The sequence below is a fragment of the Abramis brama genome (genome assembly GCF_963993115.1).
Source record: "Abramis brama genome assembly, chromosome: 25".
Taxonomy (NCBI): Eukaryota; Metazoa; Chordata; class Actinopteri; order Cypriniformes; family Leuciscidae; genus Abramis; species Abramis brama.
In genome coordinates, this window is record NC_139987.1 from 20553973 (window position 1) to 20574499 (window position 20527).

Below are 20527 nucleotides of genomic sequence, written 5' to 3' on the forward strand. Positions count from 1 at the left end.
TTGTAAATATTTGACCCAAAGTTGGGTTAAAACAACCCAGCATTCTTTACAGTGTACTCTCCTCCGCCTACTGACCTAACGCATCTAGCCAGACGTCTTGTGGCTATCAGAGCAAAAACGAAAGCTGATGCTCTCCATGTGTTTTTCCGTCATCTTCGGTGTGTTCATTTGTAAACTGTGTGAGCTTATTTCATCAATTAGATCGAGAGATCTGAAAAATCCCATACATTTACCCTCCCCTCAAAGAAATCAAGGCAGAAGTGGTCGAAAGTGGACAAAAGAGATGGATTAAAACACCAGGTGTAAATGGTGTCTCCCTCGTCTACTTGTGATCCGACTGACCAAAGCGCATCTTAATGCCAGGTATAAATAAGGCCACTAACATGTTTTAACACATTGTTAGTATGAATTACCATGCTTTTAACATGAATTAACATGTTGCTAACACTAATTAACATATTGCTAGCATGTTTAACACATTGCTAGCATTAATTAGAATGTTGCTAGCATGAATTAGTATGTTTTAACACAATGCTAACATTAATTAGCACATTGCTAACATGTATTAGCATGTTGCTAGCATTTATTCTAGAGGAAGGCTAGGCCGCAAATGATCCATCTGTTGTATCCTTCATTGCCCAGGGAATGAAGCATGCATTTCGAGGTCAGATTTGAAGGTTCCTCTGAATCGGGACATCAGCCTTCGTCACGCCGCTCTGACGCAATCGGCCTTTGAATCCAGATTTTGAAGGATGCAGCCTCTGAACTGGGATGCAGCTACTGTTTACATTTAGTCTTAGAAGAAGATGCTTAAATAGTAGATCAGATAATAAATGTGTTCTTTTGAACTTTCTATTCATCAAAGAATCCTGAAAAAATGTATCACGGTTTCCATTAAAATATTAAGCAGCAACTTATTTTAATGAAAATAATCAGAAATGTTTCATGAACAGCAAATCAGCTAATTATTTCTGAAGGATCATGTGACACTGAAGACTGGAGTAATGATGCTGAAAATTCAGCTTTACCATCATAGGAATAAATTACATTTAAAAATATATTTTAATAGAAAACAGTTATGTTAAATCGTAATAATATTTCACAATATTACCATACTATACGCGACCTTGGTGAGCAGTTTTTGGCCCTGGGTTTTGGTTCTGTGTGCAAGTGAATTACATTATATTACATTTTCTGACCTGCTTTCTGCTTGTTTTAGTATGCACATTTAGAGCTGTCATTCACATCCGTTGCACCAAAATTCAGAAAAGTTCAGGGTTTGTTCAAAATACAGTAAATAAGTTATAATTATAAGTTATAGATGCTTTAGCAACACTAATGTATAGTTATGTCCAAATGGGAACAGAAGAAGCAAATACAAGGGCATAAATGTAGTTGTTTCAGGATCTATAGTGATGAAATAACTCAGCTTTCCCTTTTGTTCACGGCAGTTAATCAGTGACTGTCAGTCTGGGTTAAACCTCAAGCTATGCAGATCTAACAACATTAAGCAGCAAATCAGAAACGAAACCCTGACAACTGAAGCGAGCAGCATTCTTTCAACATTCTGAGGCCCGAGGAATGCCATCGCCCTCAGCTGTGTTTTCACTGATCTTTACAAAGTGGCCTGGAGGTGTATACTTTGAAAGCTGTGCTGTTAATGGTTTGTATCTTTGAACAGTGTCATGTTAGATGTTAATCAGGAGCAGCCCGTTCAGCCCACATGCAGCTAATGAGATCTGTTTCATGATGATATATATTTTAAAATCATATCTTAATGTCACAAACTCAGATGAGCAATCAAAATCAAATTCTTACAAAACCAAATTATCTGAGAATTGCTATTCACATTAAATATGTAACTTTTTTGGTCAAATTTAACAATATTAAAATAGTTTGTGTTCAAATTGTGTTCATTTGTCCCACGTTTAATACATTGCTTGTATAATTAGCATGTTGCAAGCATTTTTCACGTTACTAGCATGAATCAGCATGTTTCTAGAATGTTTTAACATATTGTTAGTATGAATTACCATGCTTCTAGCAAGCTTTAATTGCTAGCATGAAATAACATATTGCTAGCATGAATTAGCATATTGCTAGCATGTTTTAACACATTGCTAGCATGCGTATCTCATCATATTCGTAAATAGAGAGTATACAAATGGGGTGAGCAATAAAATGTTCCTCATGTTTGTAGAACAGGATTCCTGGTGCTATATAAAGAAGAAGATACATAATGTATTAGTTTGGAGCATAAAGAGCATTTTAAAATAGATGTTGTCTTCTTAAATGGGGACAAATGGGAACTATAAAGCTTGCTGCACACCCAAAGTGAGATAAAATCTCTGCCCTGTTTTGTCAGCCTGCAGGCCTAGACACGACCCACTACAAACGTGGCACACAGAAGAGAGAGAGACAAGAGACAGACCGGATGGGGGTGGGGGTGGGATAACCATTTGTCTTAACCTTACAGATGAAACTAGTCTTTTTACAGTTACTTTTATAATATAAATGTTAAACGCTCCTATTAAATACAAATGCTAAAAAAAATGTAGGCCTACTGCCAGATTTTAGACTAAATTACAGTTTGCTTCTTGCTAGAATATTTAAATCTGATGTCCACCATTTTCCCAACACTTCAGTTTCTTTTATAGTCATTGTGTGAGCAGGAAAAGGGTCAGTTCCTGCTGCCTTTAGGACCTTGAGGAGAGAGTCCACTCCAGTTCCCACAGTAAGTGGATCTGGGGGAGGTCTTTCAGAACACGGGAACCATTATAATACTCCTTTCCCAACTTCCAGAAGTTTCTTTTCCAGACTATAAAGTCTGCATGAAGGATTTGATATCAGGGGAAGCCAACAGATCCGAGAGGTTGCAACAGTTTTCGGAAGCTCTGAGAGGTGAGTAATAGATGCCATTAGAGCTGTGAAAACATTTTGCATTCAGGCTTCATCAACAGCATGAAAAATTAAAAAAATGTGCAGTAGCCTATTCCATAACAGAGTTCTTCTTTCAAAATGTTGAAATGTAAAATAAATGTTTGCAAGAGATGTTGATAGTTTTACTCAAAGATAAAGTGTTCATAAGCAGCCAAGTGCTTTGATTAACTGTGTTTGTGTGATGATTCTAAAGGCTTTTTACATATGTAACAGTCCAAAATTGCTCCTTCAAGCTCTGACTCGCCCATATGGGCATAATAAAAGTGCATGTTGGTGTGTTTTGCATGGCTGAAGGCAACATTTTGGCCTGTTCATGCGGTAGAAGGGTGGGGAAAAGCTGCACAAACTATAACATGTCTGAAGTCTGATGTTCCTAGACTAGTGAAACTTCCTGCCATCCTGGCATTCCTGATTGGATAACGGTCATCCAGCTTAAGATGACTCCGGGAGCTGTGAAATCTGAATATGTGGCTGTTACAGCTTTTTCTCCAATGAATATATATTTGCATCTTGGGGAAATGTGATATTATACATGACCGTTCAAAAGGTTTTGATATATATATATATATTTTTTTTTACTTTTATTTAGCAAGGATGCATTCAATTGATCAAAAGTGTCAGTAAAGACATTTAAAATGTTACAAAAGATTCATATTTTTAAAAATGCTATATTAAGCAACACAACTGTTTTCAATATTGTTAATAATAATAAAAGTTTCTTAAGCAGCAAATCAGCAGATTAGAATGAGAGAAATTATGCTGAAAGTTCAGCTTTGTCATCACATGAATAAATAATATTTTAAAATATATGAATATAGAACACAGTAGAGGTAGAGTAAACATTCGTATCAATATCTTCTTTCGTGTTCCCCAAGGAATATTTCTCATTTATAAGCAAAAACGTGTTGTGATGAAGGATCTCTGTGAGGTTCACTGTTCACGTGGCAGTTATGTAACATTTCTGCCTTACTGAACATGTTTGCTGGACTTCCTTTAGCATAGCAGGCCTGTCATTAAAAGTCTATGGAAATTACAGCGTGAAAGTACAACTTTGATATATCTTGGCACTATCCTCTCAGTTCTGTGGTCAGGAACTAAAACTTTCCACAGCTCTAGACATATAGAAAATCATCTCATATCTATGTAAAATGAACGTTTCAACTTACTGACTTGTTTGTTACCCTTACAGGCTGTAAACTCACCACCTCTAAAATCATGTTGGTGTCAAGCGTGGTTCTCCTGTGCCTATTGGCCACCGTGAGCGCAGACAAGACCCTCAGCAGCCATGCCACCATGTTGGCAGACAACAGCGCCACTTTGGCCTTCAACCTGTACCAGAACATGGCAAAGGAGAAGGACCTCGAGAACATTCTGATTTCCCCCGTGGTAGTGGCCTCCTCGCTGGGTTTGGTGGCTCTTGGAGGGAAATCCAACACTGCTTCTCAGGTCAAAACCGTCCTGAGCGCCACTACAGTGAAGGATGAGCAGCTACACTCTGGGCTGTCTGAGCTTCTCACCGAGGTCAGTAACTCAACGGCACGTAACGTCACCTGGAAGATCAGCAACCGTTTCTACGGGCCCAGCTCTGTTAGCTTCGTTGACGGCTTTCTGAAGAGCAGCAAGAAGCATTATAACTACGACCACTCCAAAATAAACTTCCGTGACAAGCGCAGCGCGGTCAAAGCCATCAACGACTGGGCATCGAAGTCCACCGACGGAAAGCTGCCTGAAGTGACCAAAGATGTGGAGAAGACAGATGGAGCCATGATCATCAACGCCATGTTTTATAAACGTAAGACTTGATCACCTTAAGAATGAGAAGCAATTTGTAGATTCTTTAAAAAACTAAAATGAGACTCTGTTTTCTCTCCAGCACACTGGGATGAGCAGTTCCATCATAAGATGGTAGACAATCGTGGTTTCTTAGTGCATCGCTCCTACACTGTCTCCGTACCCATGATGCATCGCACAGGTGAGGTCATGGTTAAAGCAGATATGATCCTGAAACACAAAGCTCAGTGGTAAAAAGTACATTACGGAGGTTTTTGTCACTTTTTGTTTTGATGGAAATAAATCTTTACTTTTAGTCAATATTTAGTCATGTCATATTCTTTAATTGCAGTCAATAAAATCGCATGTTATTTGTCAACAAAAGAAAGAAAAATCTTACAAGAAAGTGCAAAATTAAACCAAACATTCAAATATGTTCTGCTATTTTTTTGAATATTTAAAAAATAAATCTGAAATATAATTAATGAATTAATATTTAGATAAATTAAAATATATCAACATTTAATGGTAATATATTCGTTTTTGTGTTTTGACGAATATCCTTTAAATTTAGTCAATATTTTGTCATGTCATATTGATTAGTTTTAGTCAATTTAGCTAAAATGGCATGTCATTTTAGTCAATGAAAATTAAATATTATATATTTAAAAAATATCAACTTTTAATGTTGTTAAACATTGATAGATTTTTTAAATACTGTATATAGAATGTAAAATACTGTATATTTATATATAATACATGACATTTGAATATTTAGTTTAAAACCCTTTTGTTAAATGGCATAACAAAGAAAGGTAATAGACCATAGAACAAATATTTTTTTGTGTTTGACGAAAATATCCCTTAACTTTATTGAATATTTCATCATGTCATATTCTTTAATTTTGGTCTGTTTATTTGAACGAAACAGCATGTAATTTAAGTCAATGATAAAAATATTTTAGTTTACAATTAAAAAAAAAAAAAAATCACAATTTTGTTATAGATATATTTTATAATATATATATATATATATATATGACAATAATTCAATATTTAGTTTGATAAAAAAAAAAAAAACTTTAGTGAGTAAGATTAAAACTGGCCAGTATGTAGAAAAAAAAAAAAAAGAAGCTGTTCAACCTTACCTTGAGTCAATCATTTACATCCATAACTGCTGTTGGATTTGGCGGGATTTGCAGGATTGCATTTTTACACATTTGTTTATGCTGTCTTTCAGGCATTTATGGCTTCTTTGACGACACAAGCAACAAGCTTTTAGTTCTGAACATGCCGCTGGCCCATAAGATGTCATCTGTGGTGTTCATCATGCCGTACCACGTCGAAGCCCTGGAAAGAGTGGAGAAACTGTTAACACGTGAACAACTGAACACCTGGATGGGTAAGATGGAACAGAGGGCGGTTGCGGTGTCGCTGCCAAAGGTCAGCATGGAGGTCAGCCACAACCTGCAGGTACGAACAGTCTGCAATTTCAGCAAGTGTTTATTATAAACTCACCTGTGAATTCAGTTCCTTATATAACACCTCGTCGCTGTCTTGCAGAAACATCTTGCTGAGCTGGGTCTGACCGAAGCTGTGGACAAAGCCAAAGCAGATCTGTCCAACATCTCAGGGAAGAAAGACCTCTACCTGTCCAACGTGTTCCATGCCTCCGCCATGGAGTGGGACACCGAGGGAAATCCACCCGATGCTAGCATCTTTGGTACCGACAAGCTCAAAAACCCCAAACTCTTCTACGCTGACCATCCCTTCATCTTCCTGGTGAAGGACAACAAGACAAACTCCATTCTTTTCATGGGCAGGCTGGTCCGACCGAAGGGTGAAAAAATGAGGGATGAATTGTAGGTTAATTTAAATGTGAGTGAATGTGGTTAATAAGTGTGTGTGTGAGCAGATTTGTGAATGTGTGTAAATGGTACACCTGAGTTCGTTCCATTAGATCAGTGGACCAGCATGTGCTATCCGTTACGTTTACTTTGAAAATTGGGTTTTAGGTGCCTCGTAGGCTGTTTTATGTTATAAACTATGCAAGTGTACTAGACAAAGTATCGTAAAATTTACACCTGAATAGGTTTCTGAGAAGTGCAGCATGCTTATATTAAGTATGATCTCTATAAAATTTGCTTTAAAGCACACGAACAGCATTTTTGCTCAGGGGGTTCTCTTTATTTGCTTGGCTTGAGCGAATAACTCACTATGCCGAGTGTTTGATTTCCGAAAAAGTCCACTCCATGCTGTAACATTCCTCTCAGAAGTGCACACTTGTGTCTGCACTGAATACTGCGTCTGCACTAGATAGCATGTGATACGAGTCCACGTCTGTACCATGTTAAAGCTTGTATTCACATTGTACCAAAACACGGTTGTCTGAAAAGTTGGATTGTTCCTTGATTTTTCAATAAAATCAGCATCACTGAGAACATGTGTGGGTTTTTATGTATGCTGTACTTCTTTTAAGGTCAAAGTTAGTTTGCATATCAGAAATGAATACCACACTTACTATTTCTGAAGTATACAGTATGTATGAAGTGTGCAGTATGCAGATTTTAGTGGCATTTGCCAAAATATAAAGTATACAATAGAGCTTACTGTGTTGAATACTACAAGTATATCCCATAATGCATTGCACTTGACCTGACTTTTAATTTCCTGTGTGATGAATGAATTAGAAATAATGGCTGCATCCGAAATCACATACTTCCCCACTATATAGTTGGCCCAAAAATGCAAAGTGATGCAACTGACACTGGTAGGTCACATGACAATGATAACATGGTGAATGGAAATGTAGCCTACATACAGATTACATTCATACTACACACATTCATACTATAGAGAACTAACTTTTTAGTGGTCATGAAGTAAGTACTTATTCAAAATAAGTACCTACTCAAGTCTTCCATTTTTAACAGCTATTTCTTAACTCGTGTATTATTTGATTAGGCTGCTGACTTTGAGATTTTTACACAAAATTGAATTAAAAATAAAACCTAGCTTATTTTATTTCAGAAAAACCAACTGGATGGCACATGCTGAATTACATATGCGTCTGCAATGAAATAAGGCCATGTCACAAACAGTGAATAGTACTGTTTGAAACTAAAGGTTTATATTTTTATCTGCAAAAAGCTTTGGCGACATCTAGCGTGATTCACCGAAATTACATCAATGCTCAATGATAATGGCATGTGAAGCATGCATTAGATCAGATCATAAGCAGCAAAAATCAGTTAGAAAGAGAATCTGTTCCGCCGTACACAGAAAACATGAACGTATTTCTCGTTCTTTCATCAAGACCGTGGAGAGACTGTACAAAAGAAACAGGTTTGTGTGTATTCTCACACGCGTAAGCTCTGTTATCTGATCAGATGAGAATGTGTTCAGATGTGACAGTATGTTTAACCTTCAACCCACACAAAATAATACATATGATGAAAAACTGTATTGTGGGTAAAATAAAAAGTTTTTTTTTTTTTTTCAGGTAAAACAGCTAAATAAGCCAATTATAATCCCAATATTCAAGGGGAAATAGCAAAAACAAAAATTTCTAATAAAAATATTGGTAAAACTTTACGATAAGGTCCCATTAGTTAACATTAGTAAATGCATCAACTAACATTAACCAACAATAATACATTTGTTACATTATTTATTAATCTTTGTTAATGTTAGTTCATTGTTAGCTCAGGTTCATTAAATATTAACAGACACAACATTTATTTTTAATGCATTAGTAAATGTTAAAAATAACATTAACTCAGATTATTAAATGCTTTAGTATTACATATTTTATTTGTTAGTTAAGTAATGTAGTCAAATAATGTAAACAAATGGAACATTATTGTAAATTGTTACCAAAATATTTGAACAAAAATGTAATTTTAAACACAGCGTGTTAGGTTATTTGGTGGGTTGTTTGTTTCAGAGATATTCAGGAACTTGAACATGAAGAGATAGCTCACCCAAAAAGGAAAATTCTGTCATAATTTTCTCACCCTCAAGTTGTTCCAAACCTGTATGAGTTTCTTTCTTCTGTTGAACACAAAATAATATATTTTAAGGAATGTTGGTAACCAGACAGTTGACAGTAGCCATTGACTTCCATAGGAAAAAATACCATGGAAGTCAATGAGTAGCCTACTGTCAGTTGTCTGGTTACCAACATTCTTTAAAATATCTTCCTTTGTGTTCAACAGAAGAAAGAAACTCATACATGTTTGGAACAACATGAGGGTAAATAAATGGGTGACCTATCCCTTTAACTACACTTTATTTTTCATTAATACGCCATCACAAATTATATAATCCTTAAGAGATCATGAACACCAAAATATACACACATTACAATTAATAATATAATATAATCGACGTATAATGCACATTAACTATATTTTAAGCTAATACAATATTTGTAGCGTATGTGTGTGCATTGTGCATTTTTGAGCGTATAGTACACTGTCCTTTCAAAGTAGGCTACATTAGACCAGAACAACAATCACTTCGTTGTATTGAGTTTCAGAAGGCTATTGTTTGCACTGCAACTGTTATCACACGTAGGTCGGTTCAGATTGGATGGAGCACTGAATCCGTTACCGACAAGCAACTCCTCCCTCCGCCCGTCCAACCTATCTGATCTCTGTCTCATCATGGCTCCGGCGGCGGACAGGCCGGGCTACTGGGGAACACCGACCTCAACTCTTGACTGGTGCGAGGAGAATTATGTGGTCTCGTATTACATCGCAGAATTCTGTAAGTACGTTTGAACGGGGAGCTTGTGTTCGGGACAAACGGTTCATTGTCGTGTAGGGTGGTAAACACGGATGTTAAAACGGTAAAGAGGAGTATTGTCGAATCCTACTATGAGAAGATGGGATACTTAATATTCATGAGGCAAGCATCCGCTATTGGACGCTTACGACGCATTGTCAGCAGAGCCTAATTAATATTGATGAATCACTTCTTTTTACATTGGAAGGTTTTGAAGCAACGTCAAAACGACGTAATTAATATTAAAAAGCCAAGCCTTGTTCATAGCGAAGTTACGAATCAACGTCAGCGTGACATACTTAAAATTCATAATGCATTTAATTGCCATAGTAGGATTCGTAATTTAACAGCCGAGGCCAGCAGCGACCCACTGTCCGCTTTGTAATATTAAAAAGCCAAGCCTTGTTCATAGCGAGTTACGAATCAACGTCAGCGTGACATACTTAAAATTCATAATGCATTTAATTGCCATAGTAGGATTCGTAACTTAACAGCCGAGGCCAGCAGCGACCCACTGTCCGCTTTTAACTCGTATCATAATCCCAATAACACATAGGAAAATCATACAAATGACCGGAAAGAGAATGAATGAAACCTAACGTTAGTGTGTGGCGGCATTTGGGGCGGAGCACGAGCCGTCGATATATTGATTTTTAGTGAAATCAAGACTCTGAGCAGAAAAAACATACTATATTTCCCACCACGTAGATGTTTTCTTATGCTATACGTTCTTTAAATTTGCTTTAATTATAAACTGACTTAAGTATTGTCTCCAATAAGCTGCGACTCGAATCAGTTGAACGCGTAGTTATAAAGGACTAGGCTAATAGTGTAACTTTTACTGTAAATATGAATGAGTTATTTTACGAGCCTTACAATAGGACTATGATGATTCAATCAATGGCATTTTGGTCACTGCTGAAATAAAAACAACAACATTAAAACCAGCCTGATTTGCTGCTCTAAATTTCCAGCCAGATCTGGTGAACAATACCTATTTAAGTGCCATTTATTACCATCAGTATTTTTTGTAAGAATAATACCATAATTTGCATCTTTCCAAACAACTAGTCAAGCTAATAAACCATAACTTTCACCATGGTTATAGAGATTTAAATGGAGTTCTACCTAGGTTTCTGTGATTGCTTTATTGTGAACTTTTGCTTGACTGCTGATTATATCCCAGATATGAAAGTATGGAAGGACACAATGTGCGTAGCCATTAGATCTTTGTTGTTTGCTCAAGTACTGTACATTTCAGGTCACGTTGATACAATGCTCAAAGAGCACAGAATGACAGTTAACACACTAATACTAATAGAGCTTAAATTCCCTCTGCAATTCCCTATAGGTTTTTGGTTAGTCTGATTATTTGAGTTGTATTTTACAACATACATACATTACACACAGTCATATTTTAAATTTAAGTTTTAAACGCTGCTAGAACTAACAGGAATTCTGGTGCCACTGAGATCAGAGGGGTCCAGCGTAAACCTGTTGCCTTGTGAAGGAATGTGCCATGTTCAGTATGATCAGCTGTAGTGCATGTCCAAACAATGAAACAATAGGTCCGTATACACCATGTTAGTTAATTCTAACATAGGTTTAGTTTTCTTAGACTCAGCAAAGAGGCACAATAGCAGTCTACCAGCTGCTGGTGGTGCTAAGAGGCCAGTTTGGATGAAGTTCACTCAACTTTTGTTCAGCTTTGCTGCAGTTTTTGCTTTTATCGTTTATAGAGTAACTCAAATACGGCCTAAAGTCAGCATGAAATGGGAGTTGTGATAATCTCTTCTTTCCTATTGCGATGTATTTCCAAGTGAAAAAATGTAGGGCAGGACTTGATTTTGTCTATCGGAAATGATTGGATGGATGTGGTTTGCTATTGGTGGATCTCATGTGAGTGACAGGTTGCCCCGCCCTCACGTCAGTAAACACGTCAGAGAAGAGTAGAAATGTCACTATAAGAGGGAGGGGAAGTTATTTTGATAAAGATTATGAGGGCGCATGAATTAAAAAAAAAAATTTACACTGTACACAGAAACCATGGTTCGTTACGTACCTCGGTTTTGGGGTCACGGTTCGATACAAGTTCAGTACATTTACATGTCTGGCACCACCCAACCCCCCACCCCCCCAACGCAGCACAGTACTATGAATTAAAAGTAAAATGCAAATTTATTGGTTTGATTAACGTGTTGTGCGTAGCCTATGATGTCATTTTCTTTGCACTTTCTTAGTACTCTCACAATAAAAACAAAATAAAGAAAACAAACAGGATGCCGTTTTCTGCCGTCCTTTCCGTGAAGCTTTTGGAACGCGTCACAAAAATGTATCGCAACTCAGCGTACAGGCTACTAGCAAACTCTTGCGTGTTATCTGAACACTTGTTTAGGGTTGGTGCATAGACTGTCTCTTCTTCTTCTGCTCTTTTTCCTGTTGTGGCATATAGCAAACAGTGTTGCATTAACACACGCGCCCCCTTCTGGATTGGAGTGTGGATCGCCTGTAACTGACTGCATTCATCGTCTGACTGTTTGCACCAAACTGGGATGTCCGTTCTGTTAAAGTTCGGAATGTATACATGTACCGTTACAGCCCTAATGTGCACGGATAAATAATTTATAACAAATACTGCAATATTCCATAAAAAAATTTAATTGTCAATTGTGATTTCATGGGGACTTTAATATTTACATTCATTAACATGAAAACATTGGTTTTTTTTGCTTTCTCCAGGGAATACTGTCAGTAACCTGATAATGATCCTACCTCCCATTTATGGAGCCATTCAGACGTGTAAAGATGGTTTGGAAGTACGCTATGTGTGGTCCTTTTTAGGACTCGCTGGTACGATGCATCATTCACATTATTTTTTTTTTTTATACACACAAATTTCTTTTTTTCGAAAGGAGTTACCTTTCCCACTGATATGTATTTCCTAAACAAATGGAGATTAAATGTTGTGTTTTTATGTTGTTGTTCTTTTTGGCACAGCCGTAGGCATTGGCTCATGGAGCTTTCACATGACACTACAGTATGAAATGCAGGTAAGCTTGACTTCTCTTCAGCCTTTCAAAGTGTGCATCTTGTTCTCGTAGCCACAAAGCTGCTTCTCTAACGGTACATGCCCAAAGCAATAGCAGTAATTCACAAGTGACACACAAATGCTGTCAGTCTCTGGATTGTCTTTTGTTTCTAGTTACTGGATGAGCTGCCGATGATCTACAGCTGCTGCGTCTTTGTCTACTGTCTGTAAGTTGACCTTTCTTACACCTGCAAAGTGTACACCTGCAAACTGCTTTCACCTTTGACCTCTGAACGCTTGTCTTGAGTGTAATGAGAATCAGAATTTTTTTGGGATTTGAAAGAAGTCTTTTATGCTTACCAAGGCTGCATTTATTTGATCATATATAGTAGGAACAGTAATATTTTGAAATGTTATTAAAACTGAAAATAACTGTTTTCAATTTTCATATATTTCTAAATGTAATTTATTCTGTGTTGGCAAAGCTGAATTTTCAGCTTCATTACTCCAGTTTTCAGTGTCACATGATTATTCAGAAATCATTCTAATATGATGATTTGCTGCTTAAGAAACATTTCTTATTATTATGTTGAAAATGGTGGAGTTGCATATTAATTTTGTGATACACTGTCTGTGATGCATTATTTTCAGGATTCTTTGATGAATAGAAAGTTCAAAAGAACAGCATTTATTTGAAGTAGAAAACATTTGTAACATTATAAATGTTTTTACTGTTACGTTTGATCAATTTAATGTGTCTCTGCTGAATAAAAGTATTTGATTTCTTTAAAAAAAATTCTTATTGACCACAAACTTTTGAACTGTAGTGTATGATTGTAGGTCATTTATTGTGGATGCTTTTCCTGACTTTGTTCTGTGACTGATCTGAATATGTGTCTTACATGTTACAGATATGAGTGCTTCAAGCAAGAGCGTGCTGTTAACTATTTCTCAATTACACTCTTGCTGACCTTCAGTATTATTGTTAGTGTGGTAAGTTTTTCTTTGCTCTTATACATTTTCTAAAACACATACAGATACAGTAATATGCAGTCAAAAAATTCTACTATTGTTTTTTTTTTTAAGTACAAACTTTTTTATTTTAGGTTTACCTGATATGGAAAGAGCCTGTCTTTCACCAGGTGAGGCCAGACTCTCTCTTTAGTCTCTGCTTGACCATGTCAGGTTTCTTTGAGAGCATGACAATGTTGTGTCAAAACAACTGGCTCTTCTGCAGTTGGTGTTTGTTGTCCGTTTCTGTTGTTTAAGGGCATGACAGTTAGGTGTGGCTCTATTCATGCTCAGGGTATTGAATGGTTCATGAGCTTCTGTAAACACACTGTGATGTCTTTTGTTTAAAACTGCCAGCACAACACATTCATGTAAAAAGAAAATCACCATTTAAACAATCATATTTTTTACATATTAGATGCTGATGTTAAATATACAGGTTAACAGCGGTTTTATCATTTCCCCCAGGTCATGTATGCCGTACTTGTGGCTTTCTTGGTGTTTCGCTCAGTTTTCATAGTCACATGGTGAGTAAATGAATCTGTATTTGCCCACCCAAAAAATAGAGTTAAGTTCATACAATAATTTTTTTATGGATTATACATTTTTCCCACCCAATTTTCTGGCAGCCTTGGTTCCAAAAGTATTTTTCAGATTAATTTTTCTCATAGAAATGTAAAAAAAGTCTTTGTTAAAGCGTTATAAGCCATGAATAAAAACCAACCACCTATGAGGTCAATCACAACAAAAATATAGGCAAAAAAAGATCAAATTAATCAGACAAAAAGGTACAAAACTGTGTACTTAAAGGGTTTAATAAGTGAAAGAACTACAATCCCATGAGGCATAATATAATTGATTGGATTGTGAAAAGTGGAAAGGTTCATAGTGGAATAGAGCCAGAATTGAATTCAAGTTTGCTAAAACAATGTCTGTATTAAGAAGGTGTGATTGTGTATTAAGGAAGTAAATACTTTAACATCATGTCTGTGCTTTGCAGGGTCTATCCGTGGCTCAGAGCCCTCTGCTTTACGTCATTAACCGTCTTCCTGTTGGGATTTGTATTATGGAACATCGATAATATCCTGTGTGACTCTCTAAGGTAGTTCTAGTCTCATTCCATTTTTACATTTAGCAGTATATTAATTTTCATCAACAAAAATAACATCTTAGTTTACAAGAAAAGCTAAATCAAACTAAATATTCAATATATTACAAATAAATATTTTATTGATTAAAAAATGTATGATATATTATGTATATTATTATATTTTCTAAATACATAAAATATGTATAAAATAAATATATATTAGTTTTGGCAAAAAATTTAAGTCAGTTTTACTCTGACTGAAATAGCATGTAAATGTAGTCAACAGAAATAACGTTACAAGAGGTCATTATTTGTCATGGTTTCATTCAGAGCCACACGGCAGCGACTGCCTCCTGTGATTGGGGCGGTTACGCAGCTTCACGCCTGGTGGCACATCCTAACAGGCCTGGGGTCATATTTACACATACTCCTCAGGTACGTATCTGTGGAAAAATTATGTTGTTTGAATGGATGATGTAATTAAATATGGATATATATATATATTTTTTTTTTTGCCATAGCCTCCAGATTCGGTCAACCTACCTCAAGCACAGACCAAAAGTGAAGTTTTTATGTGGCGTTTGGCCGATGCTGCACATTGAATCTCAGAAGGCGAGTTGAAAGGGACCCGAGAAGAGGAAGATGGACCAATCACAGACCTCAGACAGAAAGAGGTCCAGCCAATGAGCTTCAGCGGCAGCAGGAAGTGAGCAGCGGCTGACGGTTTGGTTCCCCTGTTCCCCTTCCGACTCCGTTTGCCAAGTGCATTACTGAAAAAACTGCCAAACGAAGGAAAGATTTTGTCTTTATTATAGGTTAGGTGAGAGTTTTGTAGTGGTCTTGTGATTTTGCACATGTAACATGTACATAAGTTTTCCTATAAATCGGAGGGTCTAATTAGCGAGAAAGAAGCAGCCAAAACTAGGATTCTGTTCTGGTTAGTATTTCTGCCTTCATGAGGGAAACTAATATGGCTTTGTTGGATCATATCTAGTCAGTTTGACAGTTTTCATATTTTGTACTTGAACTTAATGTAACTAGCTTGAGATTATGCAAAACCTTACTTATCTCTACACTTTTAGAGATTATGAAGGTCAAATTAAACAGATCAGAAAAATGAATGAGTGTTAATAAGTAAGATCTTCATCCTTAAGAACCATTGAGGCATTTAGGGATGAGATACATACACATTTGACTGTAATATGGTAATTTTACTGTGTTTCAGAGATACAGTAGCATGTTACATAATTGTGTCCATGTTACACATACTACATATTAATATTTGTAATTACAGTAAGACATATTAACAATAGTCATAAGCTACTCTGCAAAACAAATTGAGTCAATAATTCAGTGACTCACTTGTCACGTTTTTGTTTAAACCTGATCCAAGTTTAATCCATAAATATTTCAAGGCCCTCATGTGACCAATATGCAATCAAATGGATTTAATTTATTATCATTTTTGGTAAAAGGGTGTGTTAATATGAACATTTTATGAAGGACTTATCATGTATGCTTATTAACATTGAGCTGAGATACTTAAATGCTTTAATTGCTGTTACTCAGTCTAGAGTAAATTTGTTCAAATCAAGTAAAACCTTGCTATCATTAGCAAATGAATGTCTCATAAACAAGATTATATTCTCATCTCTAATACTGACTACTTGAAATGCCACTAGTCATGCTTGCTGTCAAAAAAGAAACAGTGAAGGGTGGTTACGAATGAAGTCATATATTAATATTGATTCGTCATTTGTTTATGTATTGTGCCAAGTTAATGGTTCAATAAGAACTCAATCATCTGTAAAGCACAGTTGATTAAAATAAATTGTATTTAATCCGATGAGACGTTAGGCACATGTTTCAGATAAAGCGCTGCTGTTGGTTTGGAGTCATGTTTGCACCACTAAGGATGCCTTATACTGTGGTTTGTTCCTTGTTGCCTTGATGTCCATTATATCAAATAATTCTGAATTACATATTCCATCACATAAAATGATTCAAACAAAAACAAAGATGTCAACATTTTTGCTGAATACAAATGAACAAACAACAGCAAAATTACTGCCACTATCACAGTTTTGTGCTTAAATCCACTGATGCAGTTGTTAAGATATCAGTGGACCTCTAATCTTGCTTATGACTGAAATGGTGAGTTATAATATGGAATATTGTAGCTGACCTTCCCAGTATTGTCCTGTAAAGGCTGTGTAATGATTTAAGTATGTTATGTGTGTGTTTTGTGATTTTTTTTTGGTGCCTCATTAAAATCTGTTGCCAAAACATTAAATAATGTTAATATTGTTTTACATTATTTTAAATTGTTTGTGCTGCTTGTACGTCTTTATAACAGGGATAGTGTCTATAATCATTTTTTAATCTGTCGTTTGTACTTGCATCCAATCATACAACACTGATGTATTGACAGCATCTAAAACTTACAATTATTTATGTATAGCTACACAGTTTTAAAAAAAGAATTTAAAAAAAAATATATTTTCATAGTAACATTTTACTATTAATATAATATATTAATATTTTTGGGACCCTGAACTTAAGCACTTATCAATAATAAAAAATAATACTCAGATTAATACAGGCCTATACAGTGACATTTGTCATAATTAGCCATTACTATTAAATATAGATACATTTTAATAATCCATCAAATTTAACGTAGCCTAATTGATTAAATACAATAAAATCATCTTTAATCCTTAATTCCTTGATGTACTTCCTTAATTCTTTCGATAAATGTATCATTTTGTGAGCCTAAACGGATTCGTTTAGGTTCACATAAGTTGCTTATGCTGTCACGTTAATAATATCTGTTCAGTGTTTATGCAAACATGAGAATGTAGCCTATGTGTGCCTGAACAACACTTTGGCCTGGTTTCACAGAAAGGGCTTAGATTAAGACAGGATTAGGTTTTAGTTCAAGTAGGACATTTAAGTAGCTTTTATAAACGTGCCTTAGAAAAAACATTACTGGTGTGCATCTTGAGACAAAGCAATGACACTGACACATTAATCGTGTTTGTTATATATATTTTTTACATAAATATAAATTCCGGTTGGAATGGTAAAACATTATCTCAAAAATACTGGCTGCAGATCATTGTTGTAACAGCAGAGGGCAGATCTGCAGGTTGGAGTAGTGGGCGTGACGAAAGGTCTTTATCATTGGTAACAAAAACTGTCAGTCAGGGTGTGGGCTATAGGGTTAGGGGTTAGTTTCTGTTGTAGCAATTCACCTTTTTTCAGCAAGCCTCCTATCTGCAGGCCCATTATTATTACTCCGACCTGCAGCTATCCTTGTCTCCACACTATTGACACGTACACCTGCAGTTGTCTTTGAGTCATATCAGACAGAGATGTCATTGAGTCATTTCCTGGCCTGGAAAATAAGCATGTTTGAACCTCTGGAGTCTCAGGGAAACTGGGGAATTCTGCACGACGTCAGAGATTTCAGGTGAAAGCTCCTCTTCAGTTTATTACATGCAAAGACTGAGAAAAATGAGAAACCCCTTTACATGATTGTCCTTAAGGCATCCTGAGTTAAACAGGACCCAAAATATAGGCCTACTCATAGGTGTATGCACTGATAACTGACATGACACTTTACAGCAGTGTAACATGTTATTAGGCCTAATTTTTTTTTACACCATACTTTTATTTTTGAATCACAATTCCTATTTATTTATTATGCACACACTATTTAAGTGTCCTGAAAAAAAAGTCAAAACGTGGTGAAAAATTAATCAGTGACAAGTTAAAAAATACATTTCCCCCCTCGTATATTCAGATAGTGTTATTTGTCATTTAGTTATCCACATCAGAAGAGGGTACGCTAGTAAATCTGTTTTAATACGGATTTACACATACACGCACACACTTTATAGCTTTATGTCTCAGCTCCTACTTGTTTTTATTTTAGGAATGAAGAATGATCCCTGATGGGAAAAAACATGTTGTAAATAAAAAAATTCCATGACTACATCCTGAACCAACAGACTGTCAACATAGAGATTTATGTGTCATTAACACTATTGACAAAACTGATTACATAATAGCAGATATAGAGGTGGTGGCCAAAGGAAGTGATGACCACCTGATTTATAGACAGGCGGTTACCAGTAATTCTGCTGAGATTAGACAATCAGTGAAGTTTGAAAGGGGCTGTTTTTGATTTATTATCTAGAATCCCTGAGTCAGTGGAAGCACTGCTCACATGTCTTATTTTGGAGCTGAGAGTACATGATTATGAACCAAAGTCTTTAACAAACAAGCATGCAATGGCAACGTGTGGAAATTTGTGGCGAATGGGAGTTACATTGTTTTGCATATACAGTAGATGCCATCTAGGCTTGGCTATGACTCTGTCCTAGGGCACTACCAGGTTTTTATTGCATGTGTTAACTAGATAATTTGCTGAGATATCATGCTGAGATATACAGGCCAAAGGCAACAATGTCAAGCCTCACCTGTATAAGGGACGGTTCACACAGAATTTAAGTGGGAAAAAAACAAAATGGCAAGCCAAAAGAGTCAGAATTATGCTGTAGATTAATCGCGTTTACATCCAAAACGCCATATCTGATAGCATTTAAGACGGTTTTAGCGCCAAATTTTGGCCCTTATGTCTTGTGGCAAGCAAAGTGCCGTATAAAGCAGTGCTTTTCACAAACACTAAAATGCCATCAAAAACATGGTTCATCTACAGCAGGGTTCACCAATCTCGGTTCTGGAGGGCCGCTGTCCCTGCAGAGTTTAGCTCCAACCAGCTCCAACACACCTGTTTGAAAGTTTCTAGTATGCTTAGTGAGACCTTGATTAGCTGGTTCAGGTGTGTTTAATTGGGGTTGGAGCTAAACTCTGCAGGACAGCGGCCCTAGAGGACCGAGATTGGTGAACCCTGATCTACAGCGTAACTCTGACCCTTTTGACCTGCTAAAGAAAAACAATGGAAAAGTAGGGCAGCGAAATGGAAAAACGCAATCTATGTGAAACGAGCCCTACACTGCAAAAGCACAACAACGCATTCGAAAATACACTTATAATGAAAGTCTATAAGGCAAATTTTGTAATTATAACTGTGAGACAAGTCAAAATTATTTTATTTCTGTTTTAACAATATCATTTATTTAAACCAAAATGTTCCTTTAAAGGGGAACAGATGCGGTATGTATGTAGCCTATTCACATAATATTAGTCAAGCATGTTAGAGTGTCTGGAATCTGAGACAGACTTTCAGGTCCATAGTCCATTTAGAAACCATTGGAGTAATTCAGGAAGTAGATGAGGACTGAGATAGACCTGTAATACAAGGAGTTGGGTTTTGAAAGTTTACTCATCTAAGAATTTTTTTTCAAATATGTATCTGATAAGATCAAAGGATATTTGTTAATCCACTTAAACTGGCATTTTTGTCCATTTTGTTAAAAGTACTATTTCTATGCACCTTTAAAGAAAAGAGACAGAAATAGTTAAAGGGGATGAAGAAATAACCCTTGATCTTAAGTAAAATTGTAATATTAATCTTTTAAATTGTGTGATGTAGCTTGATGCTACTTGTTGCTCTAATCGCTTTTCTATTCCATAATCTAGTTTGTTAAAAGAATTCACATAAGGTCCCAAGAATAGTTTTTTTTTCTTTTTTTTCTAACAAGACTTACAGTAAGATAATAGGTGGATTATTCATGTATAGTGGGATGAAAGAGATGTAGATGGCCAAGCCATAATGCCAGAATTAAGGCTATAATGGCTGAATTCAAACAAAAGAATAACGATAAATGAAGATTAAGTCTCATACCGGCAGAGGTGTGAAAGGTTCGTTGATTGACTACAATAAGCATGAATAGAGCAGTTCTCCTCACCAGACATTAGTCAAAGACTGT

General features: G+C 36.1%; 2 protein-coding genes across 2 annotated transcripts; both read left to right on the forward strand.

The window, feature by feature from the left end:
• Positions 1–2385: 2385 nt before the first annotated feature.
• serpinh1a (serpin peptidase inhibitor, clade H (heat shock protein 47), member 1a) lies at positions 2386–7151 on the forward strand. The gene is made up of 5 exons (XM_084104286.1): positions 2386–2901; positions 4130–4732; positions 4814–4912; positions 5951–6183; positions 6274–7151. The coding sequence occupies exons 1-5, from the start codon at positions 2832–2834 to the stop codon at positions 6574–6576; spliced, it is 1308 nt and encodes a 435-aa protein (XP_083960412.1). The 5' UTR covers positions 2386–2831; the 3' UTR covers positions 6577–7151.
• Positions 7152–9323: 2172 nt separating this feature from the next.
• Positions 9324–16943, forward strand: acer3 (alkaline ceramidase 3). The gene is made up of 10 exons (XM_084104381.1): positions 9324–9480; positions 12238–12348; positions 12496–12548; positions 12701–12753; positions 13438–13519; positions 13633–13668; positions 14006–14064; positions 14538–14639; positions 14958–15062; positions 15149–16943. Exons 1-10 carry the CDS (start codon positions 9378–9380, stop codon positions 15246–15248), a joined length of 804 nt encoding a protein of 267 aa, XP_083960507.1. The 5' UTR covers positions 9324–9377; the 3' UTR covers positions 15249–16943.
• The last annotated feature ends 3584 nt before the right edge of the window (positions 16944–20527 follow it).